The 19702-nt window shown below is 45.0% G+C and overlaps 1 protein-coding gene across 3 annotated transcripts in view; it reads left to right on the forward strand.

Annotated features, from left to right (window-relative positions):
* Positions 1-19702, forward strand: part of PDPR (pyruvate dehydrogenase phosphatase regulatory subunit) — a 28062-nt gene continuing 8360 nt past the window's right edge. The window contains exons 1-17 of one of the 3 annotated variants that reach the window (XM_074583277.1): positions 1-109; positions 894-1193; positions 3538-3671; positions 4588-4669; positions 4761-4924; positions 5994-6115; positions 6991-7108; positions 8485-8634; positions 11412-11604; positions 13162-13286; positions 14931-15086; positions 15196-15329; positions 15716-15864; positions 17195-17307; positions 17665-17759; positions 18416-18505; positions 18787-18969. In XM_074583277.1, the coding sequence (XP_074439378.1) occupies positions 967-1193; positions 3538-3671; positions 4588-4669; positions 4761-4924; positions 5994-6115; positions 6991-7108; positions 8485-8634; positions 11412-11604; positions 13162-13286; positions 14931-15086; positions 15196-15329; positions 15716-15864; positions 17195-17307; positions 17665-17759; positions 18416-18505; positions 18787-18969 (2235 nt within the window). In that variant the 5' untranslated portion in view covers positions 1-109; positions 894-966. The remainder of the gene's footprint in view (positions 110-893; positions 1194-3537; positions 3672-4587; positions 4670-4760; positions 4925-5993; positions 6116-6990; positions 7109-8484; positions 8635-11411; positions 11605-13161; positions 13287-14930; positions 15087-15195; positions 15330-15715; positions 15865-17194; positions 17308-17664; positions 17760-18415; positions 18506-18786; positions 18970-19702) is intronic. The other 2 variants (XR_012586554.1, XM_074583278.1) reach the window with 2 other exon arrangements.

A 19702-nucleotide genomic window follows, 5' to 3' on the forward strand; every position in this document is an offset into this window, starting at 1 on the left:
GGGGATTGGCTGGCGGGCGGGTGACGCGCAGCGCAGGGGGCGTCTGTCGCGCGGCGGCTGGCCGGCCGTAAAGCGCGGAAGGTCAGTCAGGCCTCCCGCCTCCCCTCAGGTGAGCCCCCGCCGACCCGGCCCGCTCCCCCGGGGCCCGCCACCGCTCCCCGCTTCCCCTCCCAGCCACCGCTCCCGCCTCGGCCCGCCCGACCCGCTCCCCGGGGTCGGGGGTGCGGCGGAGGCGCGCAGGCCTGCGCCGCCGCTGCGGGGCCCGCCTTCCCGCCCCGTCAGGCGCCGCCGTGCCCCCTTCTCGGTAGGGCTGGTGTGGGGGGACCGCAGGGCTTGCGGCGGTAACCCGCTGAGCGCAGGCACGGTGTGAAATCCCAGCCTTGAAAATCTCCGGGCTGTCACCGCAGCCGGAGGTGCTGGGTAACGGCCTGTGGTAAAACCAACGCTGTCCAGTTCCTTGTGCCCGTTACTCCCATCACAGCCGTTGTGTCCTCCCTCAGGTAAAGGCCTGACAGTGTTAATAACCAAGCTTCTTTGCACCCTGCTAACTTCAGCCTTTAGGAAAGGTTTCAGAGCCTGTTCTGTGCCGGCTGGCTTTCTCTGATCTGCCTGCTGTTGGTGTGAGAGCGGTCTCACCATTCTTTTCCAGCTTTCATGTGGTCATGGTCAACTTATGCTGCCATCAAAAACGAAGGTGTGATGCTCTGTACCCCTTATAAATTTAAATCTTAATAGCAAGACTGACTTTGGGGCAGAGTAACTGCTCTCCTGTTTGTTTCCTCATCAGCTCTCCCATGTCCACTTATACCCGATGCACCATGTGATGTTTGCCGCTGCCAACCTTGTGTATAATAAGATAAGTGGTAACGTGATTCTCATCTTTTCCTTCCTAGAAGGAGTGGTGCTGAGGTAACATCTGAACACATCTAGGTGGTGCTTTAAGAAAGCTGACAAATAGCTGTCGGGATGTTTCTCCGATTACTGTCAGATGTCCGGTGGCGGGCGGCTAACCCAAAATGGAGAAGAACAACCTGCTGCCGGCGAAGTACCTCAAGCACAGCAGAACCTCACCCCGTTTCCTTGCCAGCGCAGGCGCAGGTTGTCATCTGCGGTGGCGGAATCATGGGCACCTCCGTGGCATATCACCTCTCCAAGATGGGTTGGAAGGATATAGTCTTACTTGAGCAGGGCAGGTAAGGATTTCTGGTGAGAAAACCCAAGAAACAGGACTTCTATGTGTAGCAGCATCTGCTGTAATGTGTTATTTTTACCTCTTCGCCTGGACTTCGTCCTACGGAATGAGCTTATTCTGAACATTAGCAACGACAGTTACTGCTTCTTTCCAAGTACAGGGCAGACCTGCAAGGTGAAGGCTGTCCCTTGCCTGACTGTGGTGGGTTAGCCTTGGTTGAGCGCCAGACTCCCATACAGCCACTTGCTTTCCCTCCTCGGCAAGACGGGGAGCAAGTAGGTTGAGAAAGCTCATGGACCAAGATAAAGACACAGAGATTGCTTACCAGTTACTGCTGTGAGCAAAACAGACTTGCCTTAGGGAGAATTAATTTCAAATAATTAAGTAGTTACTTTATTTCTTGACGGTTAAAATAAATTCAGGTAGTAAAAAACAAAAACCAGACACTAACACACCACCTTTCCTTTCCCATACTCCACTCCTGCACTGCAGGGTCTTCTCCCCACCCTTGCTCCCCAAGAAGCACAGGGGGTGCACGGTGGGGGTTTGGTCAGTACTGGGGGCCAGTGGGGGTCCTCCATGGGCTGCAGTTCCCCTCAGCAAAACTCTGCCCTGGCCTGGGTTTTCCTTGGGCCGCAGTTCCTTTGGGAGTTATCTGCTCTGGCATAATCGCAGGTAATCATGTAAAACACAACACAGCTGGCAAAGATGGACTGTTTTAAGAGGACTAAAAATCTGTGTAAATCGTCCAGCCCCCGTTGACTGTCTCTAGAAGTAGAAGGCGAGACATATATAAAGTGTTGCACCACTAACAAAGCTCAAAAGAGATTGCAGGAGGTTATTGTGGAGGTTCTAAGCAGACCGCACTAAAACATCACCCTGTAAACTGGTTAAAGGCTCAGATTATCTAGTTTGTCTGTTGCAGGATTTAGTGCCTACCTGTAAAAAGGCCAAGGCCGTTACAGTTTGGCTGAATTCAAGTCTTTGTGTGCGCCTTGGTGAGTTGGGTCTGCAGTCTGTGGTGGAGTACATAGATCCTGTTGAAAGCTGACTCTTGCGGTCCTTACCTGTTTTTCAGATTTCTGTTTCAGAGGTAGATTTGTGGTGTTTTCATTAAGCAATTTGGGGACCTTGGGCACGAGGCAGTGCTAAGACTTTGGGGGTTTGAAGAGGTGTTTATTGCAGCACCTTCTGGCACCTTAAATAGGTGCTGGACTGAGGATATTTGCTGTCTAGCTTAGAGCTTTCTGCCTGATGCTGCCTTGAAGAATAACAAGCTGTGCTTCCTTGACTTCACATGGCTGGGAAGCAGGTAGTATCAGGTTCCTTGTAATCGCAAAGAGAGGAAATCGGGTACTCTCATCTGAGACCTTGTGAGCAGTGTCCTTCTGAGTGAAATTAGCTGCCAGGCTTCATTTGTCAGGAAACATAATTGTTACTAGCCTGGAGTGGGGTACAAACCCCCCGTTACACATCTCCGTTGAGTTAGATGCTGTACAAGCTCAGTCCATGTGCATGCTCAAGGCAAAAAAACGCTATATTAGAAGAAATGTCTTAGGTGAAGCACGGTTCAGTGGGACCATGCTTCAGCTGTTTTGGTTGTGATTGTGTTGGGATGTAGCAAACAGAATGCCTGACTCAGCTGATTCTTACATTGAATTTCTGAGAGAATATGGACACGCTAAGCCAAAAGCGGGCTTGTCAAAGGCTTCCATAGGCATGTGGAAAAATGCAGGATTGCTTTAGCAGCAGGGAAGGTGGCTTGGAAATATTGTGGAAGCAGGTTGCAAGGGAGATGCTTAAGTCTAATTGTCCTCCCCTGTCTATGCTGCGGGGAGTTTTTAATAGATTTCTGTCTCTACAGCAGCCCTTCAGCAATTAGCTACATGGGCAGTGGGTTCAGGGCAGTTTAAAAAGGGACAGTTGTGTGTACCTATCTGTGGCAGTTGCTGCACAGTAAGAGGGACTTTTTCTTACTGTAAACTGCAAAGAGTAAGACTCAAATCCACATTCATTTTTATTTGATGGAAACCACGCTTTGGAGAAAGGAAGAATCGGGCAGGTTGGCTTAACCATAAGGTTGTGGGGTTTTTTTAAGTGCTTTCTTCGAAAAATTTCAGCGTTTAGCACTAGTTAAAGAGAAATGGTTGCGGGATACAATGCGTTTTCCAAAGTGAGCTAAAGGAAGAGCATTCTAGAGGTTGCGTTATCACAGCTTTTGGTCTGATACGTTTCGGGGAGAGGTTGCCGTCTGGTTTGTGCTGTCGGCAGAGCTGCTGGTGCAGCCTGATGGGGGGTGTTTGCCTGTCAGCTGGATGAGGCCACCTTTGCAACTTCTCCTGCAGGTTGGCTGCTGGTACCACTCGCTTCTGTGCGGGCATCGTGAGCACAGCCAGGCACGCGTCCATAGAGCTGAAGATGGCAGACTATTCAAACAAGCTCTACCAGCAGCTGGAACAGGAGACGGGAGTAAACACAGGTACTGAAGGTGTAATCATTGAGTAATCTCTGGGAAACTGAATCAAAGTATCGACGCTGAAATACGAATGTCATTTTACAGCGTCTTAAGAGTCGGTGGTTCCCTGACTGAATCGGATGCAAAGTTACTAATGCGATCAGAAGAGTGGGAAGAAGGGTATCAGATGGGCAAGCGGAAGGCAGACTACCTGCAGAGTGTGACAATTGTTATGTTTTCTGTAACTTGGGCAAACTTAGGTGAATTTTCACAAGGAGACTAGAAAGTGTATTGCAGTGACCGAGCAAATTCACTTCCCAAAAAGAGGAGAAGGTTAACGGAAGAACTAATGAATACGCAAAGCAAGGTATTTTGCTCTAATCTCACCCTGGAAATAACGAGAAAACATGTTGAAATTCTCCCTCTCCCTCCGAAATGCTCAGGCACGTACCTGCTAGGAAGACCTTGGTCACTGTAAGTTTTCTGCTGACAAGGACTTGTCAGACTCAACAGAGACTAATAGCCGTGCCTATAGTTAAAATTAGTATTAGTCTATTGCAGGTCACAAAACATCCGCATATAGTTGCTGAGGTTTTATTCTTCTGAGTAGTTATTAGATCACTTTTTTGCCAGTAACCTCCCTCTCTTTTAATAGGTACCATGTGTGAAGTTTCATTTTTTTTTTTTTTATAAACACGAGTAAACGTAGCAGAAAGAGTTAGAACACAAGTCAAAATTAAATTGCTTTTACGAAAAGGTTTTTAATTAATTAAAAATGCAGTTTTTAATTACTAGCTTAAAGTTAGTTGGGGATCTGGGATTTCCAGGCTCCTGAGCAGTGGAAGCAACGGGTCTGCAATTATATGAAAGCAGTGGGTCTGAGATTAAAAGAAATTCAAGATCCTGTCCAAATCTGACTTGACTTTGGTCATTGTCATAGGGTACACGAAGACAGGCTCTATTTCACTGGCTCAGACTCAGGATCGACTAATCTCTCTGAAACGCATTGCTTCATCGCTGAAGTACGTATAAGCAGGAAATACAACTGATCTGAAGTTTGCACCAGCACTCCTGCAGGACTAATGACGGCCTTTTTCTTATGTTCTGTGACAGTGTAATGGGGATACCTTGTGAAATTATCACCCCAAAGCAAGTGGCACAGCTCCACCCACTGATCAACATCCATGACCTTGTGGGGGCCATGTATGTGCCAGAAGATGCACTCGTGTCATCTGCCAATGTGAGTCTGGCTCTGGCAACCGCTGCCTCGCGGAACGGTATGAGGTTTTTTTATCTATAGAGTGCCCTCCTGCATGATACTGATCTTTCCGTAAAAGAAACTTACGTTCTCCATCTCTCTTGGTATTCTAACTGAGCACTGAAGACCAAAACTTAGTTACTTCTGTAAGGTTCAGATTCTTTAAAATCTATTTTTTCTCAAAAAACAGGCTGATTATTTTTTTTAAACATACTGAATCTTCACAGACCTGCTGTGAGGGATCAAGCACCAGTTTGTTGTGCTTAGTGGTTATATATTTCTCTGACTAAGCACACACTCTTTTATCATAAAAACAATCCTTCATAGGACCTGACTCAAAATTACACATCAAAAGAGTTTTAATTACCTACAAAGGTAAAGGTATTTTAATAAAGACATTTTAATTACCTACAAAGGTGTGACTGAGTCCTTGGGGGATATTTCATTGGGCATATAGGCTTTGGAAATGGGTTTGGAAGTGTAGTAATAAATGCTGTTTTCCCAGCACTTTGACAAATTTGGAGCAGTCTAGAAGTGCGAGAAAGATTAGATATGGTAACAGAGATGAAGCTCATTAAGGATGAAAGTCCATCAGATGGGAGGACACTCCTTAGGAAGATTACCTTTCAGTTTCTTTTAGTCCAGCTTTTTTGTGTACTGTTAATTGATTTTTTTTTTTATTTTTTTTTTTTTCTTCACGAAATGACTGATGTCCCATCAAAGAACCAGTCTGGCCATCTTGAAACTACAGACTTGGTTGCATAAAGGAATTGTAATGGAAAGAATTCCATAGTTGAGTTGGTTTTTTTTTCGTGTTGTTGGTACTGGCGTCTGTTAATCACCCAGATTGTCACATGAGAAAAAGTACTGTAATTCTTCACCATCCCAGCCTTTAAACGGTGTAGAAATTGTATACATGCTGTTTTACAAGTAACAGGGTTTCACATAAGACTTACTGGGTCAAGAATGGAAATTTTGTCTTAAAGAGAAAATAAGCATTTAGGTTGAGTTTGAGGGTTTAATGTTAGCAGCCTGACAGATAAGGAAGACGGCTTGTGGTAATACTGACTTTCTTCTGTCCTCTTCAGGCGTCCAGATTCATGAACGGACGAGTGTCAGTCATGTCTCGATCCAGAAGGGTCGTGTGACTGGAGTTGAGACCGACAGAGGACAGATTCAATGCCAATACTTTGTCAACTGTGCTGGCCAGGTTGAATTATTAAAATTTTTCTTTCTTTTTTTCCTTTGGTTAAGAACACGTGCGCTTTCCTCAGGGTTTTTTTTTTTTTGCTTGTTTTCCCTTTTTATTGTTTTACGTTTGTGCTCTTGCATGGCTTACTGGAGTAGATCAAAGTCATGTTATTCAGCTGCTTAGACCAGCAGGGATGTGAAGGAGGAAAGCGGTGCTTGCTGTTTGCTTGGCACCGAAGACTGGACGTCACCCTGCTGAGGAGCACCCTGCAGCTCGTTGGTGCAGCTCTGCCCGTGGTCTCTGTCCTGGGGGGTGCGCCCTTCTGACAGGGTGAATTTGGCTTTGGCTCTTAGTGAGACAGTTAAGCCTTTCTTTATCCTTTCCCTCTCTCTCACGCACACTGGAAGTTCCTTTTCTTTTTGGTTATTTTTCTTAGTGTTGTGTCTTCTCTGGTCTGAAAATACATCTGCCAATTGCTGTTTCTCAGCTTGCGCTGGCTGTCTTGTTAGTGTGGACTCAGCAATACGGGCACCTAAATCCTGACTATTCTGCATCTAGAGGCTAGTGTTGACTTTGGTGTACAGATCTTAATTTGCTTTTGTATTTTGAGTTGATACTTCTTAGTCTTGAGTCAGGGCCCCCCTTTTCTATATCTTATGTGAGGAACACAAAAACAATTTTTGTCCTGAACAGCTCAACTTCTATGAAAAGATTGAAAAAAAAAAAAAGAAGTGTATGTTTAAGGTCTCGGGGGACTGAACCAAATCTTACTTGGTCTTTGATGAAAGCAAACCCACAGAGAGGACCTGTGCTTTTGTCCTGACTATTTTTATTGGAGATAGATAGGGGGTTTTTATTTATTTTGCATTCTGACATGCCCTTTTTTATTTCAGTGGGCCTATGAGCTGGGCCACTCTGGGGAGGAACCAGTCAATATCCCACTCCATGCCTGTGAACACTTCTACCTCCTGACACATCCTTTGAAGGAACCTCTGGCAAGCAACTTACCAAGTAAGGATTCTTCAGCTCTACCTCGCTTTTCCTGGTAAATTATATCAGCCTTTCCAAGGCGACGTGTAGTTTATGATAAAGGCCAACTACGGGCTGTCAGTTCTCAGCTCATTTGGGATTGGGAAGTTCATTCTAGCTGAGTTGCTCTGAATATCCTCTTTCAGGGGTAGAATCTCTTTGCTTTCGCTGCACAAATTGATTTTCAGAGTTGTTTATCTTAGTAGGAGAATGACCTTGACTAGTAGGTGTGTCTGAGACTTGGATTGTTGCATTTGTGAGCTGGAGAGGGTGCTAGCCTTGGCACTATGTTTTCCTTGCAGGCTGCTGTCCCCAAATGGCCCATCTATTCCTTTCCTCCAACTGAAGCTAAGGCTTAACAATGGCATTTACATGTCTATGAGCTGTAGGGGCAACCAAACACTTGAGGTAATTGCTCCTCCCCCGTGTTCTGGCTTCTGGATCTCTTAAAAAAAAAAAAAAAAAAAAAAAAAAAAGTCCTTGCATTTGAAAACTGTGGTTGGGAAGTAGAAAGCTTTGCTTATTTACTCTTAAGTCTTTAGCAACAGTTTTTGCTTCTAGAGAGTAATGTATAGAGTCTCCAGGGAATTTGGCTCTGATCAGAGTCCCCAAGTGCTTCACTTTTACTTGACTGAGTAATTAAAAAAAAAATGTGTGTGGGGTGTGTGTGTGTGTGTATATATATATATATTCACACACACGTGTGTGTATATATATATATTCACAGCTTTTCTGTACGTGGAAAAAAGTGCTATGGAACGTGTGAGGTGGAGTATCATAAATGCTTCAAGCTGACTCTACCACTGGAAGACGCAATCCAGACCTGGCTGCTTGTCCTCACCCCAGTGCTGCCCACCTTCTTTGTGCTGGTGGCCTGGAGCTAACTGGATCAGTGCCGCATCCCCATTAAAATCAACTGTTCTTGATATAGGAAGAAAAAGAGGGGGAAGGGCAGGAGATCTCATGGTGGAAGGTCTGATCTCGGGTACAGTTCCAGTGGAACTAAGTGCCGAAAGGGATCTGACTCCCTCATGTGTCCTCCAACTCCTGGTAACACTCTCCTGCTGGCTTGGGTGCTCTGCAGTTTGGTTTACTGCACTGCCCAAAAGTTAACGTGTGTGGTTGTGGTGGGAGTTAATGCTGGTTTAGTAACCTAAACTGGCTCACCAAGGCGTCACGTGAGAACCACGTGTGAAAGTGTGGGGCTGGGGGACCGAGACTGTCCCCTCTCATGTCAGGGGGCCGCTAGCTTGGCCCAGCCCATCACCAGACCCTGTCGTTGGTGTTTGTGGAACAACAGCCTGACACAGCGACCCTTTCTCTCAATTCCCTTCCCACCTCTTTTCTTTCCTTTGCAGCTATTGTAGACCCAGATGGCAGGATCTACATACGCAACTGGCAAGGTGGCATCCTCTCGGGAGGCTTTGAGAAAAACCCCAAACCTCTCTTCACGGAGGGACGGAACCAGCTGGAGATTCAGAACCTTCAAGAAGACTGGGATCATTTTGGTATGTTGAGGAGGAGGAAAGATTCCCACAGCAATGAACTGCACGGCTTCAGCAGAAGCCCGAGTTAGCAGCAGTGCAGGCTGTTGTTGACTGTCTAGCTTTTACCTGAAAGGCGTGGGAAAGATGAACGTTCTCTCAAATTAATTCAGAAATTCATTTGTCAGTAATTTGTGTAAAAACCCCTTTACCAAGGACTACATTGATACCTGTGTAGCGTTTAAGAACACCCGCTATCCCTCAGCATATATTAATTTCCTCTGCAGGGAGATACTACATAAACTTTCTAAGCCTGTTCTTCCATTTCATTTGGGATTTGAATGTCAGTGCCACATGCTGCTCCTCCTGTGACGCTGTGGATGGGCACTGTTGACCTGCCACGTACCCGTGGTATTTTGTTTCTGCGGCTCTCTTCAGCAATGACTGCCAAGTGCATTTCCATCGGGGGCAGTTGCTGTGCGGACAGAACTTAGTATTGTTGCTTCCCAGACTTCATCCCATCATTGACAGTATTCCAAACATTCTGTCTTTCTCTTCCTGTTTTACTTGATTCTATTTTTATATTCTGTATACAGGTTTACATAGAGGGCTCTTTCTGTAGGAAAGAACATGGCATAGTCTATGAGTTCCTTCCTTTTTTTTTTTCTTCCCTCTTTTGTGCCTAGGGAGTTTGTGTGTGGTGCCCTCGCATCTTCAAATTTGCCTTTTTTTCAGGGATTCAGCTTTCCCTTGTGACAGAGGTCTTTGCGCCCCTCGTGAATGCGCATGCCTCTGCGTGTGACTGTAGGCACGGATGGGCTTTCACTGATTTCTTTCTGCAGTGGTAGTATGTTCTTCCAGTTACTCCCCGGGTTAAATTGATTAATTCTGCTTTCATTTCTGTGAGATACTGTATTGATACCATAAAAGTTGAAACTCCAGGGGGTGGAGCCGGGATGGCGTGCAGTTTTGTGCTGGCATATGCTGAAGGTTTTTAGATCTGTAGATGCCTACAGACTTGCTCGGAGATATTAGCTTCACTAATGAGTTGCTCAGGCTCTGCACCCGCTTCCTTTTTTGTGTTCAAGGTACTGCTGAAATGAAAAAGCACTGCTTGCTGGCACCCACGAATTGCCCAAGTTTCGGAAGCAACTGCATGCACTGTCTCAGCATTACCCTTTTATCAGTTCAAATGTACCGAACAGTTGGGCAGAGTCAGAGCTTACTCAGCCAATATTTGATCCTTTTCTAGGGCTGCAGTTCCTCTGGTTTGAGCTCTTCCATTACGGCTTTGATCTCTTTGGTTGGAACGCCTTTTGATTTTAAAATAGCCTGTACAGTTGCTTAAATGTTGGGCTGGATACGAGAACAAATCTAACACTGATCCCTCTTTTTATCAATAAGAAAAAAAAGTCTGTAATTACAGGCTGTCACTCTGGAATTCAAATGCATGAGAGGGGGAAGGAAAGGAGCAGGTCAGAAAGACTGTTTCTGTTGGTAACTTCTCAGGTAATGTGAAATCTGATTATTTCACTGCTTGCATGTAAAGCTGAGGAGTGTTATTAGTGCTGAATCTTGAGGGTTTTTATCTGGAGTGCAATGCAGAGGTAACTTCTGGACAAGGAAAACAAAATAGATAGCTTATCCCTTTATTAACGCTCTCAAATGTTGGACTGTGAAGAATTGCCGAAGGACCTTTCCAGCGTGACTGGGCAATGAAGTAGCAAGGAAATTCAATGAGGATAAATGTGAAGTGACGCAAGTGCAGGGGGGTGTGGGGGGATGATCTTATTTTCACCATACAAAATGGTGGGCTTTGAACTGACCTTGGGGTTGTATTAGTTCTGTGAAGACATCAGCTCAGTAGCAGTCAAAGCAAAAGACAAGTTAGGAATTATTAGGAAAGGAGCAGAAAATACAATTATTACGCGACACTAAATCCTCGGTTTGCCAGATAGTAGGTGTTGTTCTAGGCTGCCTGGCTCCAGAGGGTATCGTGTGACTGGAGAAGGCCTGGTAAAGGAGCAGCAAGAGGCTGATCAAAGCTTGGAACAGTTTCCAAGCAAGGAATGTCTGAGTGGGCTGGGAAAAAGAGGTGACCGAAGGGAAATAAACAGAGGTCTATGAAATCTTGAATGAGATGGACAAGGATAGGTGGGGATCTCCTGTTCACTGCCTCTTCTATTATGCCAACTGGGAGGCATCAAAAAAAGTTAATTGAGGGTGAATTTCAAAACGAAAGGAGCTGATTCCTCATGCAACAAATACTAAGTATGTGGAATTCTTTGTCAGCGTCTGTAGGATGTTTTCATGAGTTTCGGGAAGACTGGTCAAGTACTTAGAAGAGAGATTGATTTAGGGGTTACTAAATCAGGAAAACATATCAGATTTTTTTAGGAAATCTGCTAAGTGGAGGCTGGCAGATTGCATGGGACAAGCATCATGTAGATTTGCCTGTTCTTATTCCTCACCAAGTATCTGATGTCTGTTCCTGTTGTTTTCCCTAACAAAACTGAACACGCTCTTGCACTGTTGAAAACACAGCACTGGGCTCTCGGTCTGGATCAGTATGGCTGCTTTTATGGTATGCTGTGTGATCCATTTCGAGTAGTTTGATTCCAGCAGGTAAACCGGTTTATCCTGCGACTGTATCGAAACGCGGAAACAGCTTGCATCTTTTCAGATAACAGCATGCTTCTGTCGTGCTGTCCAGTTTGAAGGCAAAGTAGCTGAAACCCGTCGAGACTGAAGGCTGTGACTTTTTGTCTTTCTTTTTTTGTTCCCTTTGTCTTGGGTCCTAGAGCCGCTTCTCAGTGCCCTTCTGCGCAGGATGCCGGATTTGGAGGCTCTGCAGATCATGCAGTTGGTGAATTGCCCGGAGTCCTTCACGCCAGATATGCGGTGCATCATGGGAGAGTCACCCACCGTGCGGGGCTACTTTGTTCTGGCTGGCATGAACTCAGCTGGTATCTCATATGGTGGGGGAGCAGGCAAGTAAGTGGTTTATCAGTGTTACGTGTGTAAGTAAGGTTTTAACCAAGGAAAGAGACAGTGCTCAGGTGATTCTTCTGTGTAGAATATGTTCTGGACAGTATTTATCACCTCTGCTCTGACAAAGACTCCTCTTCCCTTCCCAACTTGAGTGAAGGAGAGGAGCAGTTGCTGTGCTCTGAGTATGTTCTCCTGTATGTATTCCAAATCTGTGTTGGGCTCTCCTCCTGTCCTGCACACCTCTCCTCAGGCATCACATCTCAGTGATCAGCAGCCTGCTGGGAATCAAGTAAGCTTCCTTTGAGTTAACTGGTCTGATTTTTATATCTACCAGGAAGAGATAAAAGCTTAGCAAAGCATATATTCCCTTGTCTTGTGTACTCCATGATCCCCTTTAATTCATTATGTGATTGAAGTCCTTAGATCGTTCAAGTTGACACAGCAGGGAATTTCTCTGAAAGCAGAGAGAATCTGATGCAGACGAAGCACTGCGTATGTGATGCCAGTGCTGCCAGTACTGGTAAAGACTGCTCACTGACTCATCCCAGTGAGCTTGGGATGGAATCGTTTCCCAGTAAAATCCAGTTCCTGTGTTAATGCAAATACTTTGACAGGCATATAAGTGCGATCCCAGCAGCTAAGCTGCTTGCAGAATGATCGTCACTCCCTCTGATTGCCGTTTGGTTTTGGCAACCCAGCATCCCTTCTGCCATACAGTCTTCTTAACAAGCTGCTCATTTTTCATGGCAGGTGTTAGTGTCTGCATTTGTCTCCACTAGTTGCTGTCCGTTGTCTAATTAACTCACCAGGGAAGCAACTCATGATTTTTTTTTCCTTTGTCATGTAAGATAGAGAGAATCCTTGCAGAGAGGTTCTCTAAGAATCAAAATAATTTCTGAAGGTGAAAGCACTGTTTGTCCATTTGTTGCTACAGCCTCAAGATAAGCAGCTTAGCTTGCTAATGTAACTGGTAATGATCAGTCTCAAACCCCTTCGTTTTTCTGTTTACTGACTGTGAACAGATCCTTCTGCTCTGCTTTGGTCTGAGCTGCCTTTGTCCTTTAGCTCTGGAGCATGCCTTCCTCCTTCACTGCTAGAAGTGTAGCTAAACATAACTTGGCTGGCACCTCGTGCTGAAATGAATGCTGTCACTGATGGTTTGTGGCTGAGCCGACACCAGGTACTGAACGATGACAACGCAGTCAGCCTCCTAACTCCAACCTAAACATACTCGGCTCCTCCTCCTCTAGCGTAGCCCAAGGACTTGACGCAGTGTCAGCCAGGCTACCTCTCCAAGCTCTGGCTTTGTTTATGTGCCCTTAACTTCCTGCTGCCCTGTATGTTTCATCCTAGTGGGAAATTAATGATTTGGAAATCCGGTGGATGGGTTTTATAAAGAGAAACCTTCCAGATTCTTTAGAACACCGTGTTAGTTGTCTTCTCTCTCCCTGCTGCAAGAAGTTCTCCTCTCCAAATTGCCTTGCTTCTGACTTCAAAGCTAGGCTCTTTCCCTTAAGACGTTGGCTGATATCTCAAATCTTTCTTTCCTCATTCCATCAGGTACCTGGCAGAGTGGATGGTAAATGGGTATCCCTCAGAAAATGTCTGGCCTCTGGATTTGAAACGTTTTGGTACCCTTCAGAGCAGTCGCACTTTCCTCCGTCACCGTGTGATGGAAGTAATGCGTAAGTGAGATCTCTGCGTTCAGTGCTGGCCAGGATGTCCCACATTTTCCTCTTTGCTGCACTGTGGCTCCTCTCTCATCACTCTGAGAACCATTTTCCTCCCTCCTGGCCTCCTTTGTGGCAATACAGGCTCCTGCCAGGAGAAAGGAAAGAATGGGTTTGGTTTTTTTTCTTCTGAACTTTTCTTAAAGAAATGCTGTTGGTACCGTGCTCTCTCCTATTTCTGTGCTACGCCTCTGGTATGGGGAAATTTGTGCATATGTTTGTAGGACGCCAGCCTAATAAAACAATGCCAAGGTCTTAACTGGGAATATTACGCTGTCTCAAATGTTGTTACTCTTTGCACATCGTTACAGTGTGGAAATACCATCAATTCCATCTTAGGAGTATGTGATCCAGTTATACTTGCATCATTCAGGAAGTCTTCCTAGACATATTCTGCTTTCTCCTGTCAGAATTTGCAATAAATACCTTGCAGAATAGACTTGAGATGTCATAGTTCCTGTCTAAAGCCATACTTCATTTCCTGCTATTGTTTGATTATCTGTCCTGAGATAATGAGGACGACTTCTTTTCAAGTTTCAAATAAAAGTGTGAAGTGTACAAGTTGCAAAACAGGAACGATTACTTGAATACCAAGTCTAAACTGAAAACATGTGTTTGGCTGAAAGCAGAAGAGTTGGGTAAACCTCTTAGCCCTGCTGTATCCAGGAAATAAAAACCTTATGCTTTGACTTCCTCCCAGCAAAATCACTATGCTCTTGGCAGTATCCAGCAGTTGCTTTTCAATACAAATCTCAATTCTGATAGCTACAGAATCACTCTTAGTTTCTACAAGATAAGTACTGTATTCAGTTTCTGCGGTGTTAGGTTCCCATTCTAATCTATTTTCCCTCTACCCACTCTTTCAGGAGTACCAATACCAGATAATGCCAATTAAAATCATTAAATCATTAGCTCTGAGGCAAAACCGATCAAAGTGTTCAGTAAGAAATATTCAGCTCATCTTCAGTTTTAAGCGTTTATGACCTACGTAGAAACTTCACATTTATAAAGAAATATTCAAGCATCCTTTGAGTTATTACTCCCCGCTGGTAACCAGGGAGGGTGCTAAACACTTATTAGGGTAACTTGTTTTCTAAGTAAGAATATTCTGTATTGGCTGAAAAGGTGTAGGAGCCATTTGGAAAAGCTGCAATAATTAGAAAAGGCTGAACTGACAATATTTAAAAGGTAAATTGGATGATCCTCATAGCTGTGGGCTGCCTACCCCAGCATTACTATTGTCAAAATGATAAGTGGCTGATACAGTGCACTGTCAGGGAAGAATCATACGTAATTAATGCTAGTCAACATGACTTCCTGAAAAATAGAGAGGTGTTTGTTATCTTGACGGTATTGTCATGAGACCATACGTATCTATAAATATAGCCGTTCTGTGCAAATATTGTTACGCTGCTTTTGAATAGCTATAAACGGATCAAAATAGATTTGTTGATTTTCAAAAACAGAAAAGGAAGGTCAGAACTGTTTTGAGGGAATTTCATTAATCGTTCAGGTATTAGTAAGTGTGTTTATTGATGATCTGGAAGAAAATTTTAGGTAATCACTTTGCCTAATGGCGCATCTTTGTGGCTGTTGCAGCCCTCATGTGTGATCTGAAAGTTCCCCGCTGGGATTTCCAGACCGGCAGACAGCTGCGAACTTCACCACTGTACGACCGTCTGGATGCCCAGGGAGCGAGGTGGATGGAGAAGCATGGATTTGAGAGAGTCAAGTATTTTGTCCCACCTGGGAAAGGTGAGATCGTATTTTCCTCTGCCTACTGCATCCCTATTGGTCTGTGTAAGATCTTAGTTCATGAATTTTTATGTTTATGATTTGTCCTTTTGATTCTTCTTTACATTAGATCTGCTGGATTTGGATCAGAGCAAGACCTTTTACAAACCCGACTGGTTTGATATCGTGGGTTCCGAAGTCAAGTGCTGTAAGGAAGCAGTTTGTGTCATCGACATGTCGTCTTTTACCAAGTTTGAAATAAGCGTAAGTAGCTGGGAAGTGACAAAGCATCAGCCTGGTAAAGGTGGCCTTTAGTTTCTTATTGACTGCTTTTGCAAAATTCTGTCTGAGTGGAGATAGAGGAAGTCAAGCTGTGTGACCAAATTCAGGTTGTACCACGATATCTAGCATAGATTGCTTTTTTTCTATGGAAGGCCCAGTTTAGAGAAATACCAGCTTAGTCTGTAAATAGAATTTGACCTCCGGCACTATGTCACCATTGTATCCTGTTACGCTTGAGACATCAGTGTCACCATCACTACGAATTGAAGGAATTTGGGCCAGGACGTTGACGGGATCTTCAGCTGCCCCAGTGGATTTGTGTTGCTCAGATAGCTTGTCTGACGTTCTCTCCCTTTCCATTCCCGTAGTCCACAGGAGACCAGGCCCTGGAGAGTCTGCAGTATCTCTTCTCAAATGACCTGGATGTGCCAGTTGGGCACGTTGTGCATACGGGCATGCTTAATGAGAAAGGAGGTTATGAGAATGACTGCAGCATAGCACGGCTGAGCAAACGCAGGTAGGTGTGCAGACAGCGTCTTTATCCATCACCCTTCGGGTGTCACAGCCTTTCAGAACCTCTTAATGAAGATCATAAACTTTTTTCAACCACTGTAAACTAAAAAGAAAAGTTGTGGTTCTCCGCTTATATTCCTAAATCAGTAACCCAAACAAAAGGGAGCTCCTGAATTCATGAATGTTGGGGAAAATACGCCTTTTTCTGGGACTGCAGATGAACACAAAATGTTAGGCCTTCAGATGTTAAATTTCTCAATTGAAATACAAATTGTTTTTAGCAGTCATTAGAGTTTATTAATTTAGGTAATCATTTAAAGTACAAACCAAATGGTTCCTCATTGGCTCCTGACCAATCTCCTCACTGGTATTGCATGCTGAAAATACTAGTTTGTGATTATTTCAGCGTTCAGTGCAGTGTGGGTGCTCTAATTCTCAGCTCTGCAGTCCCTCATCATTCTTTTTTGTGCTCTCTGGTGCAAGCTGACATGATCACAGGATCTCGTCTTCAGACTCAACAGTTTGGTCTCTCTTTTGCTTTTAATAAATAAACTTTCTCATTTTTAAAAACTTCTTCATGGGCATGTGTCAGCTGAATGTTGGTTTTATTTCTCTGGACTGTTTTCTATGTGTGCTTTCATTGTACTGGTGTGAAAGCATTCTTTGCTGCTCTTTCAGTTAGAAACAGCTTTTCTTTCTCTTCCTCTTCTGTCTGCGTTCCTGTATTGCTGGAAAGTATTGTCCTTCTCTGTGTGAAACCAGTAGCTTTCCTCCTTGCCTAGTCGTTTCTGCAGATGTTATCTCTGTCAATAATGTACTTCAACTCACGCTTTGGATGAAAGAGACTTAGACGACAAGTAGCTCATTTTCACATGTCAAGTGGAGTTCTGTTTTTGGAAACTGTTAATAATAACCACCATTGTGTGTGAAAAGCCTTTTGCTGAAACAAGAAATGGCTGTGTGAAGCGAGCGCTCTTCTGACTGTCGGAGCAGACAGAATCACTGGTGGTGAAGGGCTGCACATACCTTCTGCAGAATGATTGTGACTTATGAGATATCTGTGAACTTTCTGTAGAACTGCCCGTGTTCCGCTTCCAGTCACTCCTTGTCACCAGCCTACTGCTAATGCCTGAAGACTGGGGTTTCTTGTCCTGACAGATGGCGATGGCATTGATCCAGAGAGTTTAGCTGTGGTTTTCCCAAACCAGCTTGTTTTGGTCTCCCGTTAGCTTGGAAGCTGCTGAATGGCTCCAGTAGTTCGTGGACAAAGAATGAACCGAATCATCTTCTGGCTCTCCGTTCATTGTTTCTTGGGTTCAATTTGTCTGTTCCAGCTTCTTCATGATTTCCCCTACTGACCAACAAGTCCATTGCTGGGCCTGGCTGAAGAACCGCTTGCCCGATGACAGCAACCTGACCATGGAAGACGTGACCTGGAAGTACACGGGTAAGAAATCACTGAAAGCAGAGCTCCTTATTCAGCCTGGAATCCCAAATAGTGTCTTGTGCTGCATGCCAGTTGTTTAAGATGTCTAGAGCGGTGGCTGGGTCTCCTTTCCAAACAGTTGGATGAAACCAGCAATTCAGAGACTTCGTTTTAGCAAGCCATGAGCTGGCAGACAGCTTTCCTTGCCTGTGGACTGTCAGGAGAGAGAGTTTAAAGACTCTTTTCTCCATTCTTAAATGTAAATGTACCTGTTAGTTCAATAAACACTAAGACTTCAGAAATTGGGGCATATGCAAGTTAAACACCAGGCAAGACCTCTCCAGTCTCATCCTAATATTGTTCTCTTCCCCTCTTCAGCTCTCAATCTGATCGGCCCTCGTGCTGTGGATGTCTTGTCAGAGTTGTCTTACGCCCCGATAACTCCAGAACACTTTCCCTCTCTCTTTTGCAAGGTGAGTGACCGTACTTCCTTCCTCCTCGCCCTGCTAGGTTTTTTGAAGCGTGTGTGGAAGCAGGGGAAGGATGATGTTTTGGGTAGTTGGAGGGAAGTTAGATGTACATAAAGATTTACTGAGCAGTTACTGAGCTAGGTTGGTAATGTACCCAACTAGGCTCGCTCTGTTAACTACTTCTCTTGGGCCTCTGCCTGCTAAATATATAGGCAAATATACAGATTTCTTTTCAATATTCCACTTGCTGTAGGCTCGGTGCCATTTGATATCTTGGCATATTTCATACAACCGGTTGTGAAGCTGTCAGTCAGAGGGGGGCTGGGATCGGTGTCTCAGGAGTCATTGTCTCCTGTCATGTTAAAAGGCTGAGCAGATAGCTGCCATTCAACCTCTGGTTTGTATCTAGAACACAAACCTTTCCTGACCTAGTTCCAAGGCTTACTGCCAAGCATCACGAAGCGATCAAGAAGGCTGGATAATGTGGTATCACTATTTGAATTTTTAAATTTAAGCTCCTCACAAGTATGTGCCGGTGGTGAACTGCAGCGAGGAAGGGGAGAGGGCTGGCCAGGGTGGTTTGCGGTATGCGTTGCGCTCCCTCCGGATCTCTGTGCTGTGTTCCAGTTTGGATGATTTCACCCCCTCTGATTCTGCAGGAGATGAGTGTGGGCTACGCTAATGGCATCCGTGTGATGAGCATCACTCACACAGGGGAACCTGGATTCATGCTTTATATCCCCATAGAGGTAAGAGTACACTGGAGCCTTAGCTAATTAAAGCGGTTGCTTGCATGCATAATCAGAAGCACTTTCCGAGTTGACTCAGGGCAATGCTGTGTCTGGTCTGTACCATGTAAAAGCTGCCTGCAGGCACCAGGGGGAGTTTCCCTGCTTTGTATCTCATTCTAGTCGGGCAGACCTCTTGTGCTCCGGAGGCAGGGCCCAGGAACGTCCCTGGTGGTGGGTCAGGTGCTGTTGCTCTCCCCTGGTGCTTGTCGGCAGCTTTGTGTTGCCCCCTTCCTTTGCAGTACGCCCTTCACGTGTACAACGAGGTGATGAACATGGGACAGAAGTACGGGATTCGGAACGCCGGTTATTACGCGCTCCGCAGCCTGCGCATCGAGAAGTTCTTTGCCTTCTGGGGGCAAGATCTGGATGCCTTTACCACTCCTATGGAGTGTGGACGCGAGTTCCAGGTCAAGCTGGAAAAGGTACAGTGGAAAACCGAAATCACCTCCTGTAGTGGGGTCTGCTGTTGCAGCAGGGGTGGGTGGGAGAGCAGTACTGAAGGGAAAGGACTGCATCCAAGTGGCATCCAAGGGCTGCCACTTTGCCATCCAAGTGGGTAGATATATTGGGTTTTTGACGGAACTGTGTGCAGTTTGGATTGCAGTTCCGAAACGTTCACGTTTCTCCCAGCTGTTTTCCCAGTCTGATGAAGCAAAAGCCAGCCTGTGCACCAGGTGGCATTTAATGAAGTTAAATATGAGGATAGGTGCCAAGAACAGGTGTTCTCTGTTTTTACTAAAACAGGGCAGTCCTCTATTTTTATTAAAGCATAAAAGTGCATAAGAGTTAATTCTGCTTGTTGTGGTGGCAGGTGCCATCCATCTCTGTCACTTGCTTGTTGCCTTTTTTCTTGCATCTTTGCAGGAGCCAAAACAAATGCTTGTATGAAATAATTTAGAGAAGGGGATGTAGTGATTAGGAACACAAATTTTGTATGCTGTTACAGTTTCCCTCTGGTTTATAAAACATGATAGACTTCCTGAACCAGAAAAATGACAAAAAGTAGAATGATGACGTGTTTTCATTACAGTGAAAATTAGAATGGATTTTTTAAAAGCCCGCTTCACAAATATTTTTCTGTCTTTTGATGTCTGAGACAAGAAACATGACAGGAAAGCTTCTGTCTGAGCTGGGCTTCTTGCCTATAGAAGGAGC

This window comes from Larus michahellis, chromosome 4, assembly GCF_964199755.1.
Source record: "Larus michahellis chromosome 4, bLarMic1.1, whole genome shotgun sequence".
Taxonomy (NCBI): domain Eukaryota; kingdom Metazoa; phylum Chordata; class Aves; order Charadriiformes; family Laridae; genus Larus; species Larus michahellis.